Source organism: Lampetra planeri, chromosome 4 (assembly GCF_965212315.1).
Source record: "Lampetra planeri chromosome 4, kcLamPlan1.2.h2, whole genome shotgun sequence".
Classification (NCBI taxonomy): domain Eukaryota; kingdom Metazoa; phylum Chordata; class Hyperoartia; order Petromyzontiformes; family Petromyzontidae; genus Lampetra; species Lampetra planeri.
Genome location: NC_136110.1, coordinates 5784848 through 5808787, shown reverse-complemented (window position 1 = coordinate 5808787; position 23940 = coordinate 5784848). Strand labels below are relative to the sequence as shown.

The window sequence follows — 23940 nt, the reverse complement described above, 5'->3', positions numbered from 1 at the left end:
CTTGGGGATATTTGAACTGCTTTGAAAATAAACGTGCACTGGAAGGGTTGTCATGCAGTGTGACAATTGGGTCTCAGCAGATATGTTTTCTGCAGTCCAGCTATGATGTGTTTTCAGTTTGTACTGAATGGTGTTGGGCCTTACCTCCGACGTTTTGCTCCTTGTAAAATTTGTATTAAATTATTATGGTGATAAGAATAGGTTTTTCCCCTTTTTTCTGGCAACAAAACTGAAACATGTTTACGAGGAATCATGTCTGCATTAACCACAATACTTGTGGTCAGAATGCGAACCAAAAACATACTCTGATATATGCATTGTCCTTGAAACTGATTACTCTGATAGTACATTGTGTTTGAGCTGTACGCCTTTTGGCGTCCTCTGGTCGAACACCGTTTGATACTAGGCTCAAAATAAAGCTGTCTCTGGTGTAGACCAATCAGTTTCAAGGACAATGCATATATTATCAGAGTATGTTTTTTGTTTGCATTCTGACCACAAGTATTGTGGTTAATTCAGACATGATTCCTTGCAAAAAAGGTTTCAGTTTTGTTGTCAGAAAAAAGGAGGCCTCATGATATATTATGGCTATCTTTCATATCACAGAAAAGCTTACAATGGGATGCATAGTTTGGTGATACAATCAGTGGTCTCCTGAGATATGAAGTGGATATATGAATTGCCTCCAGCAACAGATCTGAGTGGGCAGGTTGATGTGATATACAGTGATCCCTCGTTTATCGCGGTTAATGGGGACCGGAACCCCTCGCGATAGGTGAAAATCCGCGAAGTAGGATTGGCCCCCTAGGAATTTCCGTATATGTGTGTGTGTGGGTACCAGAATGTTTAAAATATGTATATTTATACTTTATATATATATTTTACTTAAATCTATTTAATTATTAACCTTAATATTATACATTCTCTCTCTCTCTCATACGATACGTATTATGGTGTTCTACACTCACCAATGACAGTAGTATCTTGAGACTTGACTCCAGTAATGACGACAATGACAATGACGACGATGACAGACCTGTGCAGTTCGATGAATGTGATGATGAATGATGATGATGGTGTTACTGCACAGGTATAATGAGGCCATTAAATCCATTCGAAAAACCACGATGCACTGAGGCCGCGAAACTTGAACTGCGAAGTGGCGAGGGATTACTGTATTGCATAGTCTGGGACTCATGACCACAGGCACATTTGGGGCCATCCCTCATCTTCCACTTGTGAAGCATGTGGCCACATTGCCCCGTATCCTCTATGGATTCCATTCAGTGCTGTCCACTCTTCGACGACGGTGGTTGAAGGCAGGGTCAGTGATGAGGCATTGGTTATGGACGTTGCATGCATCCCACATTTTCCATCCATGTCAATAATCGGTTGTGCCAGCTGCATGAATATTGACTTCTGTTTCCCCGAATGGCCGGCGTGATTTTAAGCACTTTCGTGATGCCTTTGTTCAGGTCTTCGTGAATTGGAGGGCCTGAATTTATTTACATTTTTTTCCTTCTCGCGTTGCACAGTGGCGTTGTGGCAGATGGCAGGTAGGATAATTTGGAACAGCACTGGCAGCTGCTTGGTTGGAGTGGACTTAAGCATCCCTTATACCGACCTCGTTGCGGAGTTTAGCTGTACATCTACGATATTCGTGTGGCGGTTACAAGACCATGAGGCAAAGCAACATTCTGCAGCAGAGTACATGTGGGTCCCTGTTGCACGCACTGTGGAGTGTTGTAGCTGTGCTTTTTCACTCTACGTTTGTTTTTGGGAGTAGTTGGATCTTTGAATTGGCTAGGAGGCAACCCGCAATGGCGTCGGCCCTGACCCGTGGCACCTAAAGCGGGGGCGGTGAGGTGGCACCAAGCCAGCAGTAGAGATTCGCAGGTTTCCTGCTGGAGTGTGAGAATTCCAGGTTTTCCATGGTTTCTCACCATGTGCGAATTTGTCTTGAATCAGTGCATGCGGTAGTTCTGACAGGTCCTGCAAGGCACATTTTATTTTCTGTAGCTGCACAGGATGTTTCTGGTGGCTATCACTTTCAGCAAAATGGCCATATTTTTGAGAAAGTGGTATTCTCTGGATTGTCGCTCCGCCAATGCTTGCAAAGGTGGGCCATGAGGCCTTTCAGAACTTCCATCTTGGTTTTGGCACTGAAGCGACTATCGGCGCTTTGATCCCTACAAGTACGATGCTGGCCCTGTGTTGTGAGTGGGGGAAGTTCTTAAGAACCTTCTGGGATCAGGTGAGCAGCCATCCTTTGTTATCACTTTTCATGAAGCAGAGGTCCGGTGAGCAATTTATTCCTCCAGCGGGCTAAGAAGAATGTGCCCGGGCATTTGGCATTGAGGACGAGGTGGGTGTCAGAGGCTACCACCCAGTCTTTGAGGCGTTCACCTGCTCGGTCTTCTTTTTGGTAGCCCCTCATACGGTGGTGGATGTTGAAATCGCTCATGCAGATCGCTGGGTGGTTAGCCGCTGGTAGGACAGTGGTTAGCCACGATGCAGTTGGAGGCTTGTAGACGTTCACAATGGTCAGCTTGCCCACTCGAATTGTGATGGACAACAGTGAACTGCCTGTGGGCAGGATTTCTTCAGCTTGTGTACTTAGATTGGCTTGGACGCATGTGTCCATGCTGTGTTTCATATGGTATTTGCAGGTTACCATTTGGAATCCGTGGATATTCATCTGGCATGGGTTGGGTTCAGGTAGGTGGGTTTCTTGGAGGGCAAAACTATTGATCGTCTACATTCTAAGTTTTTTTTTACAAGACCCCACATTTTGATCTGGATGTGCCTTCAACGTGCAGTTGACATCTTGGTTGGTTGGTCCTGGTATGGACCTTTGCTTGACATTTTTGGACTTTCATGCGTTTCAGGCCAGGAGGCCATTTTTGTGCATTCGGTCATCTTGATGACATTGTCAGCGAACTAGCACGCACAGGGAGACCACGTGGAGATGGTTATTGTCTCTATGGCTATTTTAGCTACAAGTGTAGTTGCTGAATCATGGTCTGCTCGACCATCTTTCACAGCTTAACAGTCATAATGTTAGGGGTTAACCTGATGGTGATCGGCAGAAATAGAAAATTGTGTCAAAGGGGAAAGAAGTGTGGCTACATTTGAATTAGCGGCACATGTCATCGGACGTGGCAGAGGAGAGAGTAGGCTGGCGCGGCGCCACGTGCATTCATTCGGCAGCTCGTATTTCTTGTTTGCGAGAGGCATTGCCGAGTGGCTTGGCAGAAGAGAAGCGTTTCAGAGCCGTTTGAGCACCCAGACAGTGCAGCCGACTGTCTCGTCACCACTCCGTGTGCTGCACGTTGCTGTTACAGCTGACACTACCTTCACACTTTAATGCCCGAGCACATCATGGGGTTATGGGCCACACTGCCTCACAGTTGTGCACTATAATGTGTAATCGGAGAGGTTCATATATTATTTTTAACCATTGTCTACCCAACTGCTGGATGATGATATCTTTGCTCCATCTCTGTGGTGGTTGCCCTCTACGCAATGTTCTGCTGTTGGCTGTTATTCCGTCACTGGTCTTGTCCGCTAGCTATCATTCCATCCAGCAATGTTTTCTCCCGAAGCACACTTACTTTTCTCAACGGTCCAAGTTACGTCTAATTTGCATTGGTTACTTGATTCACGTGTCCCCTAGTTGTTTGTCTTCAGTGTCATTCGGAGCACCGTCTTTCAACGATTCTTTGTGCAATGTTCACTTGTTGTTTCGTTTCTCTTTGCCAGTGTCCTTGTTTGTGACCTAGATGTCGTAGCTACAATACGCACTGATTGAAAACTTGTTTGGAATTCCAATAAAGCAATCGACCAAAATGTGCTTCTGTGGAAATATGGAATAGAGGTCTATCTATTGATGCATTTATTTATTTAGCCAAGAACTAAATGATGATTTTTTTTCTTTGAGCATGTGCTTTGGTGCTTGGTAATTCATTGTGTAACAAAGATGAAAACATCCCCACTTAACTGCTTGCAGTATTGGGATAACAACTCTAAAATTGCAGCAAGATTCCACAGAAGCAGCACTACATGATGTTTTTTATGCCTCAGAAGTATCGTGATAATTGGCAGGCTTTTAGCTCATACTTGATCAAATTGCACCATGACTGTTTATAACTCAGTCTAGTGCCATCTTTACTCTTTGGTTCTTTCGGTAAAGTCACGTAGAAAATGAACAGCCTTCTGTTTGTCTTTGTGTGTGTCTTTGTGTGTGTCTCTCTCTGCATGTGTGTCTGCCTATGTTGTTGCCGTGTCTGTGTTTTATCTTGGTGTGTGTCACGCTCGGTGTGTCTCTCTATGAATGTTGTCTGCCTATGTTGTTTCCGTGTCTGTGTTTCCTTGGTGTTTGTCGTGCTCGGTGTGTCTCTCTCTGCACGTGTGTCTGCCCGTGTTGTTTCCGTGTGTGTTTTTATCATTAATTCTTACCTGATGATGGTTGCTTGTGTTGCAACCGAAACGTCGTATTCTATTATTATTTGATTTTATTTTCCACGTGACTTTACCGAAAGAACCAAAGAGTAATTCCTGCAGTCACGAAAGCTTCGAAACTAGTTCGTGTCGGCTTTGCTTGTAGCTGTAATTGATGGTATTTAATGGTTTTAATAAGCAGCGAGCACATTTTAATATGATAACCTCCAAGGAGTGTTTAACAGCTCAAGTACGCGGATCAAATGTTGCTAGGGTTATCACGGACGTGGAATAAACACGAATCTTTGTTCGTGGTGCCTGGGTGGGTTGCAAGTCAGAGTGATGAGTCTGCATTGCCGGGACACTAGGTTGGCACGTAGGCAGCCATCCGAGATTAAACGGTGCCCTCAATTGTATCAAGTTGTTTTTCTCAGCCTGGTCAATATTGACAGCATACACAACTATAATTAAAGTTGCTTTTGCACTGAATGTAGCAAAATTCCAACTTTGAAAATTCAAAACAATAGCGGAGTGTGTTCGAAAGTGTGCCCCCTACCGTACAAACGATGAAAAGCCGCTTGAGAGAATGCTTTTGCGCAGCAGCAAACTGCCGTGAAAGATTTGCAGACAAATACTTTGTCTCATAGCGCTACACCGATAGCACATCTGGCATAAATTACAGGAATAGAACCCAAAAAAAACCACAGCAATGTATGACTTTGAATTTAAAAAGAAATGCACGACTTGAAAAATGTGCAGTGTGTAAAAGTATTAGCGTATTTTCTAGTTGTTGTGTTGGTAAATGTAGCAGTAATTAGAAAGAATTGGCGTAAAGCAAAGTGTTGATATGGTACAATTTGGAATGATTGCAAGTAAAATTACCGCAGAGGTGGGATGTGATTTTTAAATTGAATAATGATCAAGTAATGTTCTTGTTGTTTCAACGCAGGAATATTATCCTTACAGAAAACTGTCTGTACGAGTGATCAAAGCTGTGAACATACATGGAAATGACATATGTAAGTAAAACCCATTTTTACATTTCAAATCCAGTTTAAATTGTACTTCAGATATGTATTATATTTTGTACCTCAATAGCTTTAGTCATTCTTTGTTTATTTGTATTGACTAGCTTGTTGAATTTGAGAATTTGTTAAATCATCGTCACATTTTTACAGAAATAGTTAAAACACAATTCAAACATGTTAGGTGATCGTCAATGTTATTTCTTAACGTTTTATAGGTGCGTTATTAAATCATTTATATTAAGTTCGCTTGCTTGCTTACTTAGGACCGTGCAAATCTTTCGGTCGTTTTTTAACCCACTTACCGTGATCCAATCGAGCTGACATTTTGCACACAGACTCGTTGTGCGTGACAATGAATTTCCGTGAAATTTTTTCCCGAAATTGTACACTGTTTAGCGAAAAACAATTAAATATTTATTTACCAATTGGTTAATGCTGGCACACAATCATCTGACCCATAGGTAGCAGCCATCTCAAGCCAGAGGACGAGAGGACTCTAGCCGTCCCGATGCCACGCATATAAAGTATTTAGAGTGAAAAACTTTGTTTTTATGGGTTAATTTTTTTTATCCCTCCCCCCCCGCTTCTGACCACCGAGCAGTGTCCATCGGTATAGCACTGTCTTATCGGCAGGCCGCTTGTGGTGGGGTTAAATGTGGGTACTCCAACATCTTCCAAGGTGTCCAGCCAGCATGGAAGAAGAGGGCAGAATGCCCTCTGGAGAGTATCTCTAGAGCGCCTGCTAATGGAGGCCCTTCTGCCAACAGGAGCGTGCGCAAGTCATTTCAGGGCCTGCACCTTGTTAGGATTTCCATAATAGATGTTCCTGCTGCATAATAATGAATGTAATAATATTCATGCCACAACACGTTTCGCGACCGTGTGTATGTATGCAAGGTGGAATGCAGAGCCGGCCCAGCCACTAAGCGACCCTTGCAATTGCAAAGGGCCCCGTGGCCAGCAGAGGGCCCCCTAGAGTCACTGCTAGCTAGTGGGTGAAAAAAAAATCATACATCAAAGGGGCCTCCAACCAAATTTTGCTTAGGGCCCCCAAAGGTCTAGGGCCGGTTCTGGTGGAATGCGTGATGCTGCTGCGTTGTGCACTGTGTACAACACTCCTTTAACAAATGTGAGCTTCAAAGCATATTTGCTGCTGAAAGATGATTCTGATTGTGATGATCAGGAATCGTGCGAGGACGTTTTCAGTTTTATAACCACACACGCGTTTGTGATCAATACACCTAAGGGTAGCGAGCTAGGAATATTAATACTGACACAACAAGTTGGGGCACAACCAAGCTTTGCTGGTTGATTTTAAATGTCCCCACAAATGCCGTAGGCAAAGTATGATGATGTAACGTTCGATGGAGGAAAGAGGAGAGTCGTGTGGACATGTCAATGTATAATCCGAACTACTATTATGTAATCGTAGCTTTAAGAGGCTTAATGTTCCCCGACGTGTTGTAATAAGTATTAATATATCCCCAGCTGGCTTTCCAGAGGTGTATTAATCCCAAACGTGTGTTTTTAAAAGGTACATTCGTCGTAAAACTGATATTTTTTGCATAAATCTCAATCATTTAGCCACCAGTCATTCTGAATCGTCTTCCAAAAGACATCGTCTCCTTTCGATTTAAAGCTTTCGTGACTGCAGGGATTCATCTTCTTGGTTCTTTTGGTAAAGTCACGTAGAAGGGAAGTAATAAAATAATAAAAATAAAACATAATAAACAAATTCTCACGACGTTTCTGAATGACGCTGTCGCCTCGACAGACCTGGTTTTCACCTGAGGATGGCTGCTTGCGTTGTGGCCGAAACGTCGTGAGAATTGTTTTATTATGTTTTATTTTTATTATTTTATTACTTCCCTTCTACGTGACTTTACCGAAAGAACCAAGAAGACATCGTCTCTTGTTTTAGCCCCTTGGCGTTCATTCCGCACACCTGTCCATACTTCACCCCCCCCGTACCTCCAATTTAGCACGGTTGGGTACGTACGGTGCGAAAGAAGTTCTATGTACAAACAGTCAAGCAAATTCACAATTAAGAGTTCTCCACTCTATAAACACATTCCTGCGGAGGGAGCTGGTAGGAACGTTGGGTTGCTCGGTCAATGGCCAGGGTCAACGGCGGCGTGGTGTATTCCGCAAATATGCCCGACTGTGAGGGCGGGCACAAGCCGGCGTGAGTAGGTTAAACGTTGAGTTTTATAAGGGCACCACGGGGGTGACCAGCCCCTCCCTACCCAGCCCCACCCAGGCTCTCCCCTCCCCACCCAGCCCCTCCCCACCCAGCCCCTCCCTGCAGGACGGACGGACACAATAATCCCCTGTGGGCTGGTGTAACCAGGAGGTTCCTACCAGTATTAATGTCGTTACAAAGCAAGGTCGAATTTAACCCATGCCGAGGTCTATTTCAGAATGAAAGTGGAAAAACTGCTTCTTGTAATTGCGTGGTGGAGGGAGGGTAACATGTGCCCCAATATAGCTGCAGGCAGTTATTCGACCCCGTTTGAACTTGCATCCAAAGATCAAGCCCAGCTTTTGAGATCCATGGCATGGCATTACTGTATACACTTTATTTATCCGAATTATAAGACACTCCAGAAATTAAAACTCGCAAACTTTGGCGTCATTTTGGAAACCAAAAGTTCGTTTTATAATTTGGAGATTTGGTACCGTGGACTGCCACCTTCCAGAAGATGATTGTGAACGTGCTGCATCAAAATGGGAATAGATGTCTTGTGGAAGATGATTATGAACATCTGGTGGTGCCTTTTGCCCTCTGGGTGGTCATGTGTTGCTACGGAGAACCATATTCTGAACGACTAGATTAAAACACGTCTTCCAGAGGCAAATGTGTAATAAACCTTTTCGAGACGGCTTCTGGAATCAGTCCTTTTATTTTTCCACTTCCACAGTTACACACACACTCCCCGTTGCTGACAGACAACGGAAAGCGGGCAGACTCCCAGCTAAGTCCCCACCGCGCACGTGGCACCCGGAGCCCCGTACGCGCGTGACTCCTGCTTTCTTCGTTCCCAGGTCTGCTCCCGACTCCTCTGTCTCTCCTCCTCTTAATCCCTGGGTCACGTGGTACCCCTAAGCCAATCCTCCGTAGTCAGCGTTGACCGTTCCAGATGGTTCCCCGTCAATCCCGGGACCACGCCTCTGATCCGGCTTCCCATTAGCTGAGGCCCTGATCGGCCAGGCCAATCACCTTAGCTAACATGCCGTGATCACGCCGAGGCCATGCTCCCTGGCTCTCCCCTCATTGGCTACAAAGCGGGACCGGCAAGCCGATCACCACGTGAGCCATACATGGCTCTTATTACAAATGTATTCTCTAGATTATAAGACAAACGTCCAACTTTTTTACTTTAAAGTACTGTATTAGGTGGCGGGGGAGTGCGTCCTTATATTTAGATATTCTGGAGAACAAGCCTATACTTTCTGGTTTTTTCAGTAAAGTCACGTAGATAGAAAAATTTATAAAATAAAAGTCCTGAAGACGGATGCTTGTGTTGCGACCGAAACGTCGTGCTTTCTTTTATTTCATGAATTTTTCTACCCACGTGACTTTACCGAAAGAATCAGAGAGTGTGGATTCCTGCAGTCACGAAAGCTTCAAATCAACTCGCCTATAGCCCGTCCAAGGACGGGTGTATTGCAGTTAATCTGAAATATTCAATTGAAAATAATGACCGGCTAATGATTATTAATGAGGGGGTGGGGGCCACATGAGTGACGTCATCAGCTCATGATTATTGGTGAGGGGGGGGGGAGCTCTATGTGGAGTGACGTCATCCGCTCATGATTTATGAGGGGGGGGGTCATGTGGAGTGACGTCACGCGCGGGACACACATTTTTGGCTTATTAGTAATACGGTATTGCAAAACCCGTGTTGAAATAAACTTTGGTTTGGTTAGTGGCGTTAGTCCTAATATATTTTCTGTTTGTTTTCAGTCGGACGTGACGTCTGTAATCATGAATCGTGCACAGGTTTAATTCTTATGGGTTTCTTGTACTTATGAACCTTGAATCTTATTTAGATGTTCCCAACTTATTTGCACGCAGTATTAAGCAACATTAAGACATAGAATGTAAAGTACCGTTAAAAAAATAGTTGCACTATTGCCTCGACTTTGCATGGTTATTCACTCGTTAGATAAAAATTGCAAAGTAGGTTTCGTGGCGTTTACAATTTGAAGACGAATCGTGTATTTACGTTGAACTTCTTTCCCACCGTACGTAGCCAGCCGTGCTAAGCGGAGGTTGCAGTGTGGTTAGCGCTGTAAGCAGTTGGAGTGTGGTTGGCACACTTTTATATTAATCCGGTGACCAGAGTTAAGTTTATTAGCTGCTCCTGCCGCCTGCCCCCCACGCAATCATCCAGCAAATGTGCAATGTTGGGCCAACATTATGATATGGTTGGGATCTCCATGGCGAGATCCAACACTGGCCCAACGTTCCATGTTTACTGGGTCTCCTGCCACTCTACTACCTTCACCACTTACCAGTGTTATAAAGTGTGGTCATTAAATCACCATGACAAGCATGGTGTGTGGGAAGGCCTTCAACCAGTTGTTGATTGAAAAATATCTCCTAAATGAGTATTATTTATAGGGTTAAGCAATAGTACACAGAGTATAGAAATAATTAATTAAAAATTATTTTAAATGTTTTTGCCTAGACTTATGTTAGTGTAAACTCACGGGAAAAAACATTTAGAAAACACAATGTGCTCATCATTTGTTTTAGATAATTACACATTTGGATCCGTGCTATTTTATAATTTTACGGATGGTGGTGATTTGGGAAGACTTTGAACAAGTTCAGGATTGTACCGATCATCGCTGATGATGATAATGGGGAGGCGTTTGAAAATAATCTTACAATCTAATTGGGATAACTTAGCAGGTTGCCTTATTTTAATTCTACCTTACGTTGAGAAAGGCTGATGTGGTGTCCGATCAAGAGCAGCGTTGCCTAGTAACGAAGTTGTCATTGGTTAAAAATTTACCTTAAAAACACGGCTCTTCAATCAACGAGGCATTCGTGAGAGTGGAGGCACTGCAGTCGGTGGTGAAGGATTTCAAGCAATATGGCAGCTCTGGTATACAGTGCGCTACTTGATGAGCAACTCATGCCCATTATAGTTTTACTTCTGTTGCAATAGACCGTGTTTTGGCACGTTGGTTTAATGTTCTGTTGAAATTCGAAAAAAAAACAATTGAAGTCATTCTCAATCCACCGATGAAGACCTTCCCACACCACGTTGCTTCTTGCTAGCCTCTTGACATTTCGGGCCTGTACTCAGGAACTATAGAAAACCCAAGTTATTAATGTATGTACAGTATGTTGCACTTCCTTTGCACCATACGTCCGTGCTAATCGGAGGTACGGGAAAGGACAAGAAACTAAACACAAAAAGCAGTACAATAGAAATTCGTTTTCAATCTATATTTAAAAGTGCATAGCTCCAGTGGCTTCCTAATATCGGAAGGAAGGGCGTTCCAGATGGCCGCAGAAGTGCATCTGCAAGCACATGATGTGGTAACTGTCTTTGTTCGATGGCTAGCCAAAAGCTGCTGTGAAGATGACCGGAGTTTGTGTGATGGTTTATGCTCCTTGACGAGATCAGAAAGGTATTGTGGTTCACAATTGTGGTTCACAATTGTGGCAAGCCCTTTGGGTGTAATGAGTGTGGACTTATAATGTGTTCGTTCGGCAACCGAAAGCCAATGCAGCTCAACGAGCGCTGGAGGGATATAGTCGGATCTTGCAGTACCCACCGTGACGCGTGCAAAAGCATTTTCTACACGCTACTGTTTAGAAATGATTTTCTTCCAGACATGGGGTTTTGACCATATTTCACCACATTTGTCAATGTGGATTGGCGGGCAGTATTTGTTCTGATATCACTCGTCACTGATGTCAGCCATGGCAAGGAATAAAACTCGGAACACGAGTTTGATAGCGCTGCCCACTAATCACGCTACCGCTGCTCACTAATCACGCTACCGCTGCTGGACTCTGAAGTCCTAATACAGTATGTCCCTTTAATTAGCATGCAGCTTGCAGACAGATGGTGTTACTTTTTAGGTCGTATCTATGTATTTGTGGTGTGTGTTTTGGAAGATGTACTTCTTCATGATGTTTATTAATCGTCATCGTCAATCCACTGCCCAATGAAGGTCACCCTAAAGTCTCCACAACCTCTCACGATCCTGCAATGTAATGGTCCACTCAGCAGATCATTAATAACGATATCTGCGTGTTTTGTTTTTGGGATGCGGCTGCAGTCAGCAAACCCGACTGCTACGTGCAGCTGAATCTTCCCACCGCGTCTGCCAAGCCGGTTTCCACCAAAATTATCAACAACTCGAGCAATCCACAATGGGATGAGACGTTCTTCTTTCAGGTCCACACGGCACTTACGGTGAGTTGGGGCGGACACGATACAGCTCATTCTACTTCACCAAGATCCGTTTGCTCACAGTCTCCTGTTCCATTGTTATCACAAGTTTCACATCTCATTGGTGGGGGGGGGGGGGGGAAATCTGTAGTACTGGCAATCGTCATGTCCCCTACACTGTCCTCCCTTGATTCACGAACTTGTTTTGTTATTTGCATGAAATATATGGTTGTTAAAACGTCACCCGTGTGGACAAGGTTTGCACACGTGTGAAGCTCGCGTTTTATTGACCACATTTTACTATGCATTGATGCTTTGTTGTCGTGACCAGTGGTGAGCCAAATTGCCAAAGTCATGTGCTTTTCGACATTTCATCACTCCTGTATTCTCACCCATCCATCATAAGTTTGGTGTCCGCCTCAAAATTCGCCCCCTTCATCCATCAGCAACTCCAATTCCAGATCTGGCTTTTGACCCTGTCCCCCTAACCCCACCCGGCACGATGTTCGCACCAGGCCGGGCCCGTGAGACCTGTCCTCACTGCGGCTTGTTCTCAGAGGCAGCCCCTCATTTCTGGTTAGCTCTCAGTCTGTGCGTTTTTGGGGTTTGTACCGCGTGTTGTTTTGCATGACGTCAGACGTTTTTTCGTTCCACGCGTTGGGCGCTTCTTCAGGAACTGAATTAAGTTAGCCGGTCTCTCCTGAACTGAATAAGAGTTAGCCCCTCCATTCCGTTCCTGAAAAAAGCTTCCAGAATGTGGAGCCAAACATCGGAGATCATGCCGAATGACGCACGGTGCAAACCAAAGACGCATCGCATCATCGGAGATCTGTACGGCATCACCGCGGACACCTGCATAGTCATAACGTTGCTGTTTAACTCCACATCATGGGGCTCTCGGATCTCTGCAATGAAAACCAAACCTCACGCACTCTCAGAGCTTGGCCCACCACCCAGGCCAGCTCGTGACGTAATGGGGTGAACGCAAAAGTGAAGATGCGGCATGCCATGATTTTTACTTCACCCGGCAGTGATTATGGTAAAAATACACACTCCACAAATAATTACAAAACCATTACGATTCCTTCTAGATTTGACGCTTTCGTGACTGCAAGGATTCATACTCTTAGGTTTTTTCAGTAAAGTCACGTAGGTAAAAAATAATGTTTTTAATTCAAATTAATAAAAGTTAAATAAAAATCACGACGTTTCGGAGGCAACACAAGCTTCCGTCTTCAGGTGGAACCGTCACAGCACGCTTGCTGTATCATTACGATTCCTGTTAAGTTGCTGTAATAGCAGTTAAACTTGGTTTGAAAACAACGTTTCAATCACCACTGCCATATTTATGGAGGATGCCAGGTAGAGGAGGTTAAGCATGAGAAAGGCTGAGTACATGGAGTGTCAACGTAGCATTAAAATATAAATATATTTGAATCGCTGTTGGTCTATTCGATGACAACATGTGGCATTGCAATCAAGTATTAGTCTGCGGTTTGAAATGTCGTTATTTTGGTTCAGTTGACTAAAGCAACTACAATGAAGCCATAAATAGTGTTGTGATGGGTGTGCAATTTCACACCCCTCCCAAATACTTTCAGGTCAGGCGAATCTGTATATTCAATAAATCCCTTTACAGTATATACATGTATCGCCCAGTTACGAATGTTGTCTTTCCTCAATGAACTTCAGTCTAATTGCACAACTAAATCATCTTCATCTTTATTTAGATGTGCTAATTTAATATCGTCAGTCACGCCTTTGTGGGTAGTTGCAGTCATCGTCACGCTTGACGAATTCCGTCCACTCGGTCATCGTTGATTGAGATAAAACGCACTTTAATTAATTGCAGAATATTTTCATCACTAATTTCAAGAACAAAAATAACGCCGGAGATGACACTGCTATTGGTGGACAATTCCTAGGTCAGCAGATCTCTCTTCCCCAGTAGCTGTTCAAATAAGCGACGGTGTGCAAAGTGCATATCGCACGGCAATGCACATTTAGGCAGTTTTAGGTTACGGATGGCACATACGGTCGTTAGGCTGCACAATTTGCCAACGACCTACGAAAATAATTACATTAGGAGTAATATAGTCTTGGTTCTTTCGGTAAAGTCACGTAGATAGAAAACTAAAAATCTAAATTAAAAGCGTTGCGATCAAAACGTCGTGGGTTTTTGCTTTTAATTTAGATTTTTTGTTCTCTATCTATGTGACTTTACCGAAAGAACCAAGAAAATGAATTCCTGCAGTCACGAAAGTTAAGTCTACATTAGGAGTAAGTCAAAGAGATAGGGTAAGGAATGAATAATAAAGGGAAGAGAACAGGGGTCACCAATGCTGCTGTTAAATCAAAATAAATCAAGTGGGTATGGGCACGATGCGATCTCCAGAACAACAGACGAACAACAATCGACGCGGCGTAGAGACTGAGAGAAGGCAAAAAAAGTTGAGGCCGGTATTGAGATGAGCTCATATAAACACATTCCTGCGGAGGGAGCTGGTAGGAACGTTGGGTTGCTCGGTTAATGGCCAGGGTCAACGGCGGCGTGGTGTATTCCGCAAATATGGCCGACTGTGAGGGCGGGCTCAAGCCGGCGTGAGTAGGTTGAACGTTGAGTTTTAAAAGGGCACCACGGGGTGACCAGCCCCTCCCAGCCCAGCCTCGCCCTCTCCACCCAGCCCCTCCCCACCGTCCCCACTCAGCCCCTCCCCACCCAGCCCCTCCCACCCTCCCCACCCAGCCACTCCCCACCGTCCCCACCCAGCAGCTCCCCACCCAGCCCCTTCCACCCCCTCCCACCCCCCACCCAGCCCCTCCCACCCAACCCCTCCCACCCCCCACCCAGCCCCTCCCTCCCCACCCAGCCCCTCGCTGCACGACGGACACAATAATCCCCTGTGGGCTGGTGTCACCTGGCGGTTCCTACCAGTATAATTCATAGACCACTGCTGGACAAGAACTAACTGAAGGAATGGAGGGAAATGAGGGATGGAGGTATTCGACGACGACGGCAACAAGTGGGTTTAGTGGTTGAGGCAAACTTCAATGCAGAAATTTGAAGGCATTCATTGCCATAACGCCTTCATTGTTGTGAATGCAGCGTTATATTTGCACTCAGACTTGCAGTGTTGCATCATGTAAAGCCTGCGCCATCTGCCCTGTTTTTACGCCTTACACGTTTACCAATGTCGTGTGATTTAACATTCAATCAACAGCTGTCAACAATGCCAACATTGTATTTACTATTTATTTTTTTCCCCGAAAGTGGTGATAACATTGTTTTGCAGTGTGGTCACATAGATTGGTACCGAACGACATTTAGAATGCGCCTTGCGTCTCCAAAACCCAATTTTAAAAAAAACATCAGGCACCTACGGTGACACGGTTATCAGCTTATCTCCTTGAGCTTATCATCTGACAAATAGCTCCACTAAGTGGCAATAATTACAAGTTTTGTTTTCCATACAGATGGGCCATGCATTACCTGCCACGTTGGCTTCACATCCTACTTGACATTCAGCAGCGTTATTTGCCAGAATTTTAACCAGATGCTGCTTTAAAAAAAAATCCAGAATCCAGTAACGAAATGTGCAGAAAGCGTATGTGCATTCACGAGTGTGTGTTCCTTTAAAGCAGTGGTTCTTTTTAACCTGGGGTGCACCCACCCCCTGGTTGGTGCGAGATGCCCTTTCTGGGGGTGCGAGACATGGCCAGATAGTTTTTAGAAGGTGAATAAATCATCGAAAGACAGATTAAGCACGGGCACGTTAGTGTAACTACTTTGTTTCATCAAACCCGATGTATTTATTAATAAATAAATTTAAGATTGAGAACCAAATTGGGGCGCAAGGCTCCAGTAAAGGTTAAGAACCACTGCTTTAAAGGGAGATATTAACGCATTTAGGTGGTGAAATCTTTTAGAGTGTTGATTTGCCTCCGTTCGAAACTGTCCAGTCATGTTACTCCTTTCCTCCGATCATACAAGTCATTTGCAAGATTGATAGTTGTTGTGTTTTGAGCTGCGTAATGTAATGGTGGGGTGGGGGGGAGTAGCAACACGGTGCAGTTGGTGAACTTAACGATGAATTCATTGACTTGAGCTTAACGAGGGTTGGCGATCTGTATGTGTCTTTGTGTGGATGTGTACTCTGTTGTGTTGGGGAACTGGTTGACATGCCTGGCGCACTGTGCTGCCGCGAACAATATATTTTATCTTACAATCTATCTTTTAAACGTATTAAATCCTTTTAAATCGTTTCATCCTTTTATATAATTATTAATTGACCATACCTATCTACCCATACGGTTTACCCCGTTTTCTTGCGCAGGGAAATTTAGTTTTCAGGTCCATACGGCGTACAGCCGTTTCAATACGGGCAAAATAAAATTATATTTGTGTTTCTCCCTCGTGATGGGACTTGGTAGGATGAACGTTGAGATATATATAAGGGCACGGGGTGACCAATGAGGTCTGAATTGGTCTGTAATAAGGTAGGCACTGATACGGGGTTGACAGGTATGGTTGACTCAGTTTCTCTACATATTTAAGCATCGTTATTTAGTTTTACTGCTTTGGTTATTACCTATTTTGATGCGGCCTTGTCTGCATGTATCCAGGATGCACTTCTTTCGCACCGTACGTAGCCAACAGTGCTAATCAGAGGTGCAGGGGAAGGACAACAAACTAAATACAAAAAGCCGTTCTAAAGAAATGGGCCACTGTGTGAGTCTATGTATTTATGTTGAACTTCTTTAGCACCGTACGTAGCCAACCATGCTAACCGGAGGTGCAATGGTAGCAGCCGTTTAAGCTTTACTTGGTGGTATCAGTTGTTCATGTAATCGTCCCCTGGTCGTGTCTATAATGAGTGGATCACTTTGCACCGGTGCGGTACCTCGTTCTTTTAAATTGTCAACCATTATTCCATAACTAAAGAAACAAAATCTGAACCCTGAAAGTCTCGCAATTTATCGACCAATATTCTCTATTTACCTTTTTGTCGAAAATTGTTGAGCATGTGGTGGCTCAGCAGGTAAAATATCAGCTGTTAGAGACATTTCAGTCGGGCTTTAGAGCGATGCATAGTACGGAAACAGCACTTGTTAAGGTTGCAAATTATTTATTGATGATAGCCATATTGGTACTTCTAGATCTTTTAGCGCTGCTTTTGATAATTGTTGTATCTAAATTTGTATGAAGTTATCCTTAAGAATAATGGCTTTGTATGAAATGCTTTTTTTATGTAATCCTGGCATTCTCGAATGTAACATGTCCTAACTGTGTCTTCTGCACAACGTATGGCCATTTCTGGAATTTCTAATGACCTCTTCCTTTTGACTCAACGGGTGATTGAAGATGGTTAAAAAAGAGACATCCATATCTTAGAGGCGAGAGTTAAACAATTTAATGAGTGTTGAGATTAGTGGGAGTAATTCGGAGGTTTATTTTCCTTGAAAATTATCCATATAAATAGATTGCTGTGTATGTCGAAAATTGAAGTGCTGCACGTGTTGTTAGCCTTAACCAGGCAGGGCTGGCACAATGTCTGAATAAAGTGACGTCATCGCCTCCTCCACCACCGTAGAACGTGCTGGAGCTCACTATGTACGATGCTGACATGATGAAGGATGACATCATCTCAAAAGTGCTGGTGGATGTCGAAAGTTTGAAAGTTGGAGAGAAAATCCACAAAAACTACATTCTTGACAAGAAGGTGAGCATTGTGAACAGGTAAAGGTGCATCACAGCAGTTGTTTGCCCAAGGCCACTCCTGACAGAAGCGGTCGCAGTGTTCATGAAGGACCTCTGGAGCCCCTTTAGAGTGTATTTGGTCTTCTCTTCCATCTCTATGACACATACCAATGTGTCACACATACCAATGTGTGACTATAAAAGGTTTTTTTTTAATCGGTGTATATCACCTTCTATGACACGGATCAGAAGCATGGACATTGACCAAGCAGCATAGAGAGATGCATGCCACGAGTTAAACCGAGATGGAAAGAGGAGCATGTGGATAGCAGAGCAAACACAAATTAGATACGTATGGTTGGATGACTGTTAAGGCAAGTGGGCTTGGTCAGGACTCATTGCTGGAAGGGTTGATTGGCCACGGAGGATGACAGCTGCAGAACGGGAGCGATGGTATATGTTGATACGTAGGAGCGATTATTGATTGTGGCATCATAAGCCTTTCATCTAGCAGTAGAAAAATAATGATGATGACAACACTGTGTGCATGGAACAATATTGCATCTCTATTTATTCCTATCGGTCACCTTGTTTGGACATTACGAATGCAATTGTTACTCAATAATATTTTATACCTTCCTACAATACCTTTTACTTGAAATGGTATGCTCATATCACGACCTTGCTTGATGTTTTTTAATATCTAATTATAGCTATATATGGTATACAGAGCCCATTGTGAATCTATTGCTGCTTGAAGGCCTTTCCATGCTGTACTGGTCATGGGAGTTAATTGACTCCATTTCACCATGCTGGTCAGTGTGCAGTTCTCTTTGAACGATTTTTCATCATTGTTTACTATATTGTATTGCTTTCATGGCACCAAGCCTCCGTTGCAAATGAGACTTGGTCTCAATGGGTTCTTGCCGAGTTTTAAACAATGGGTGTCTGTTTTTTTATGGTAGCAAGAATCCTTCATCACTTTGGATGCGTGCGTGTTCCAAATATTTTAAAGCCATTGGCTTCCAAGGCACGCATCAGGCCTAGAGAGCAAACGCACAGCGGGCCATATCAATTAATTATTATTGCAGATTGTTTTATTTTGTGGCTTGGCATTGTGCGTATTTTAAATTTACCTGTATATGGGTAAAAACAAAATGGTCTCTATTAAATAAAATTTGGAATGTTTTCCTTCTGTTAAAGGCCAGCCATTTCATAGCCCCTGCATCTTTTGACTTCCTTGGTGATTTGTTTTGCACCATCTAGAAGAATATCTATCCTGTGTATGTGGATTCTGGAGGCTAATGATCCTGTAATGCTCTTTCCAAAAAGTGGGCCATTACAGGCTGTTACCCATGGTCAAATTAACCACCCACAGTAAAAAAAAGGTAATCTTCTCTGGGAGGGGTTGAAAAAGGATTGGGGCGAATATAATTGTGTTCTAAGAAGCACGCTGCGTGGATGTCAATTCAACACAGTGTGCGACTGCATATTTTTTCTTTTTGAAATGAAACATTTTGTATGTGCACAGTGTATATGTGTAGCATCCTTGTATCGTATTAATCAATAGTTGTAGCAGAGCTGGGATTTTCTAAAAACAATTATTTATTTCGTGTTCACAATTTTCGATGTTTCGCTCAGCATGCTGGGAGCTTCTTCTGCACATAGACTGAATCGTCGAATATCATGAACAACACAAAATACAACTTGAAAATCCATTAGAAAGCTGTACGACACAATTTTAAAAACCTACGCAGTGGTAAACTTAACACGTAGGTTTTTGTAGTCAATATTACGATTCGGAATTGTTTTTTTTTAATGTTGGACCATGTAATGTTCTGACCAGATATGTCATTAGGGACCCTCCACTACCCAATACAGCCAAACAATCCTTACAACCAAATTTAGCAATCAGATCTTCTTTATTGATAAATTTGGTTGGAAGTTAACAGTGCACTGAAAAAGTAATAAACTGGCATGTTGAACGCTTGTACATGTGACAATTTGTTTGGCTGTGTTGAGTGTTGAGGCTTTCTGAAGACACTTATTTGGTCAAACCATTGTGGCCTCACCCCCCCAAAACAATCCGTTACGAATGATGCAGTAGTATTTTACTTTTTTAACTTCTTTAACCAAATACATGATGTCATCTGTCCATAAATCTTCAGATAGTTGGACCTCATTGGAGGATCTCAAGGGCTCTTGTCCAAAGAACATCTGCTGTTGACCACTTTCGATAATCTATCCAATGGAGCATGGAAGATAATTGAGCAATTTATTCAGATGGCTGTGTTGTGCCTGTCTGTTGCAAAACGCAATGACTGTTCTCTCATTTGTAGGCCGAAACGTTGCTTGAGGTGGAGCTTAAGTTGGAAGAGAGGTGAGGCTGGCATGCATTCCTTCAAATATATCCTGAAGCAGAATATTAGTGCTAGATACAGCCACATTTACAAATGTAAAATGTAACTTTGATCCATATCTGTGTATCGATAGTCCAATGTGAATGTGCCGTTTTATTGAGGGACTACTGCTGTGAGAAGTTTGTCATTGCTCACTCCCTGCATCACCAAGTCAGGTCATAAAATGTATGAGCATTTTTGCAGTTTTCTCTCTGTAACCATTTTTTATGTATTTTTTTTTGGGGGGGGGGGGGATATGAGGTGTAGGAAACCATAACTTCAAAAACCCATTGAAAAGTGACGACAATTCATGCAGGAACGTTAATACTTTTTATCACGGGTATCGTACTTTGGGAATGTATATGCATGCAGAAATCGAAGGACATAAATGTTACTCATTTTTGCCATTTTTTCTTTCACCATTTCACTCTAAACAGATAGTAATAATGTAATTCAAAGTGATTTCCTGCTCAATTGAGCATTCGGGCGGTGCTTCTTTCATCAGACCATAATACAGATCTAAGCCAGTGGTGGAAATACCACATTCCCATGGTGGGGGAGAGTCTATCCATAGCACAAACACTTTTGACTTCCCCACAAAGTGGTAACAATTTTATCAACCTAGGAGGGATGGTGGGTACAGTCAACATCAAAACCAGGATTTGAACTTGCAGCAACCTCCCGATTGCAAGCCGCTCACTTTATCACTCAGCCAGCTGGCCTAACCACATTTGTGAAATGGGACACACTTATTTTGAAAAGCGTCAAGGGTTTAGCTTAATTATCAAGGACGTAAATGGTGATTTAAATGCCCCCTCTGTTAGTCGAGGGTTGTAATTTGGAGGTCATGGCTCAAATAGTTTGAAGTCATATGTCCCATCCAACAATTTACAGGGACCTGAAATTTTAATTGTGTTCAAATCTCATATGAGTATCTCTGGGTTTTTAAAAAAGAAAATTCGAGATGGCTTAGTGTGGAACGTTTGGAACATTGCCCCTTTTTTGCCGTATTGGTTTGTGCAGATTGGGGAGTTAGCAGCGCCGGATCGGGTATGACTCACCACTGATGTTAGCGATGACTCGGACTAAAACTCGGGTCATCTGGGTTCGTAGCGCAGTGCGCTTGCCACTACGCCACATCTGCACTCACGCGCTTAGTATCCCACTGTAAAATAATTGTCAGTGTCTCTTTTGCTATGTATCCTCCTCTCTGGTTGTAATGCTGCCACTCTCCTTTATATGCCTTGTGATTACCTAAACTATACCCAATTTCAAATTGACTTTACTGTTCTGTAGCTGATTGTCTACCCTCATTTAATCAACCACTAACAGTATGTAGAACCCAACAATGGTTGGGTGATAGATTTTGTGGCGGAGGGAAGATAGACTGAAGAAGTCAAGCAGGGTTAAGCCACAGTATATTCCATAAGTCCCGTAGGAATATCTTAGCCGAGATTATCAAGTATATTGCATTCTGTTAAATTGAAATTCTATTTTCTTTGCAAAGTGATTTTGATCGGTGTGGACTGGGCAGGCTAACGCACGTGCTGCGATCTGTCGAATATTACGTGCTTACAGTAGAATTGTTTTTTTTTTATCAAAGAGGGTGTAAAGGTTTTATTTTTAAATATGGAGTCTAAATCACTTAGCGATGCTCACAGTAGGACTAACATTTTTTCACATTTGATAAAATCAGTGCATTAGAGTTTCCTTAAGTGTGCACGTGTGTACGGACATCAATAATGAAATGTGGCGTATGACTCAGCGGTCAATGGTTGTTGTCCAAATGCGATAAGCATTTCCTCCGCTTTCTTTGAGGCAGTTATCAATTTGCAAACAAAGCAATTAGCATTCATAATAGATTCTTGGTTTAGGCCACACTATTTGACCATGTTTGTGTCGTTAAGACCCGACTCGGCCACACAAATTGTCAATTTTCACAACCAAATGTAGCGAATATATACACGATGTTTCATTTGTAATTCCTTTTAAACATAAAGGAAAATATCCAGGAGGTCTCATTAAATATTCAAGAAGAATTATAATTACAGTTTGATATGTAGTTTCAAGGCCACTGCTGACAGAATAGCTAATTTTTGGTTGTGAGAATTTCTCTTCAACTTACCAGTGAGCGGAAACAAAAATGACTGGGACTATATAAATGCTCGTTACACCACGTGACAATTAAATGCGTGTGGTTGTGTGGGACAGTGGAGGGTCTTAATGACACAAATTTGGTCATGCCGTTACGTGGGCCTAACCCAAAAATCAAAGAACGAATCGTAACATTGGCTGCAAAAGCCTGCGTGTTAAGCTATTGCAATTGGCATTTGGGAAATTACTTTGTACAACCTTGAACGTAGGAATCTTGTTTTTAGTTGTTGACGGTCAATGGTTAAAGCACTGTAGTCTGCCCTCCTTCTTCTGCGGAGAAGGAGGAAGAGTAAAACTACGTGAACTCTCTGCTGAAGCCCTTCTCGTGGCTAGCAGACCTCGACATTGTTATAAAGCTCCTGGACATATTGCCACATGCAAGCAAAGAAGAGAACATCAATTTCTGGATTGTGCTGCTCCACTATAGCCTTACAGAAGAGGTTGCCTGAAAATGTTCTTGAACTTGACGCTGTTTTAGTTTGAAACCTACTGTGCATGGGAGTGAAATGTATTAGTCTTAGTGTGAAATTCGTCACATGATAGCTAATTTCAGCGATTGCAGCCGAATAGAGAATTTTCACATCGACGTCCGTTTGCCGCCTGTCCACGAAATCGGTGTTGTTTGTATGGGCCAGCGTTTTAATAGGGCACACGCGGTCGTCGCAGTAGATCACTTGCAAATTGTGCTTTGATATCAACAGCCTTTTATGCCACTCACAACCATTATTGCCTCTAAACATGCATGCATAAGCCCATTTGTTAACCCACTGCAGAGTGAGGGCTCTCGAAACGCCACACAGGCAGGCAGGGAGGGTTATTTGACTACTTAACTGTTGTTAGTAAGTGCACCCCAGCGCAGAAATTCCTCATCATAAACTATGAATGTTGATTTTGTATTTTCAATGCAATATTTCACTTCATACTTTAGTATATATTTGCATTGATGAAATATATAACATTAATAAATAAATTGGATGTATTTGTGTTTTATCCAAACAACTGATGCCACCTTCTTGGTTCTTTTGGTAAAGTCACGTAGAAGGGAAATAATAAAATAATACAAATAAAACCTAATAATTCTCACGACGTTTCGGCGTCTGAACGCTGTCTTTCCGACAGACCTGTTCTTCACCTGAAGACGGCTGCTTGCGTTGTGGCCGAAACGTCGTGATAATTAATTATTATGTTTTATTTTTATTATTCTATTATTTCTCTTCTACGTGACTTTACCGAAAGAACCAAGAAGATGAATCCCTGCAGTCACGAAAGCTTTAAATCGAAACTAATGCCACCATAAATATGCCTAATTTTTGTCTCTTCCCAGTGATTCTCCAGAGTGCCCTGTTTATACCAATGGAATCCTTTCGGTAAGAAAACAGATTTGTGTCGTTCAACCTATATTAATTTTTTTCAGGCATACGTCGCCAGCAATAATACACGGACGCATGTTCATTTGTGTACGTAGCATTAAAGCATCATGCAAGTGTTATGTATTCTTTTTTTAATCACGATCTGATTAACGTTCCACATCCATTTGCGCACCTCCTAAAAATAAAGCGACACTATCATAAAGCATCTTTCTCACTCCCAACTGTGGTGTTTCAGGTTGGGTCTCGTGTTTTTTCAAGCTTTCCCCATGCACGGCTGCAGGCATTTTAGGTTTTCTGGACCCCTGCCGTCCCCTTGTGACACGTATGAGTTTAACCATGGCTTGGCGTGCAGGAAAGTTTCATCGCGAATAATTCAAGAAATAAATAAAACGTGAAAAAATACATCTGACACAAATGGACGAAATTTTATCA

At 42.9% G+C, this 23940-nt stretch overlaps 1 protein-coding gene across 5 annotated transcripts in view; it reads left to right on the top strand.

The window, feature by feature from the left end:
* Positions 1-23940, top strand: part of PLA2G4F (phospholipase A2 group IVF) — a 63175-nt gene that overhangs the window by 16720 nt on the left and 22515 nt on the right. For 4 of the 5 annotated variants that reach the window (XR_013585128.1, XM_078593120.1, XM_078593119.1 and 1 more), the window contains 5 exons: positions 5390-5459; positions 11775-11911; positions 17479-17607; positions 19925-19965; positions 23463-23505. Coding sequence is in view for 4 of the 5 variants with exons in the window: in XM_078593120.1 (XP_078449246.1) it covers positions 5390-5459; positions 11775-11911; positions 17479-17607; positions 19925-19965; positions 23463-23505 (420 nt within the window). In the remaining variant the exon portion in view is untranslated. Of the gene's footprint in view, positions 1-5389; positions 5460-8386; positions 8514-11774; positions 11912-17478; positions 17608-19924; positions 19966-23462; positions 23506-23940 lie in introns of those variants that run through there. The other variant, XM_078593122.1, reaches the window with a different exon arrangement.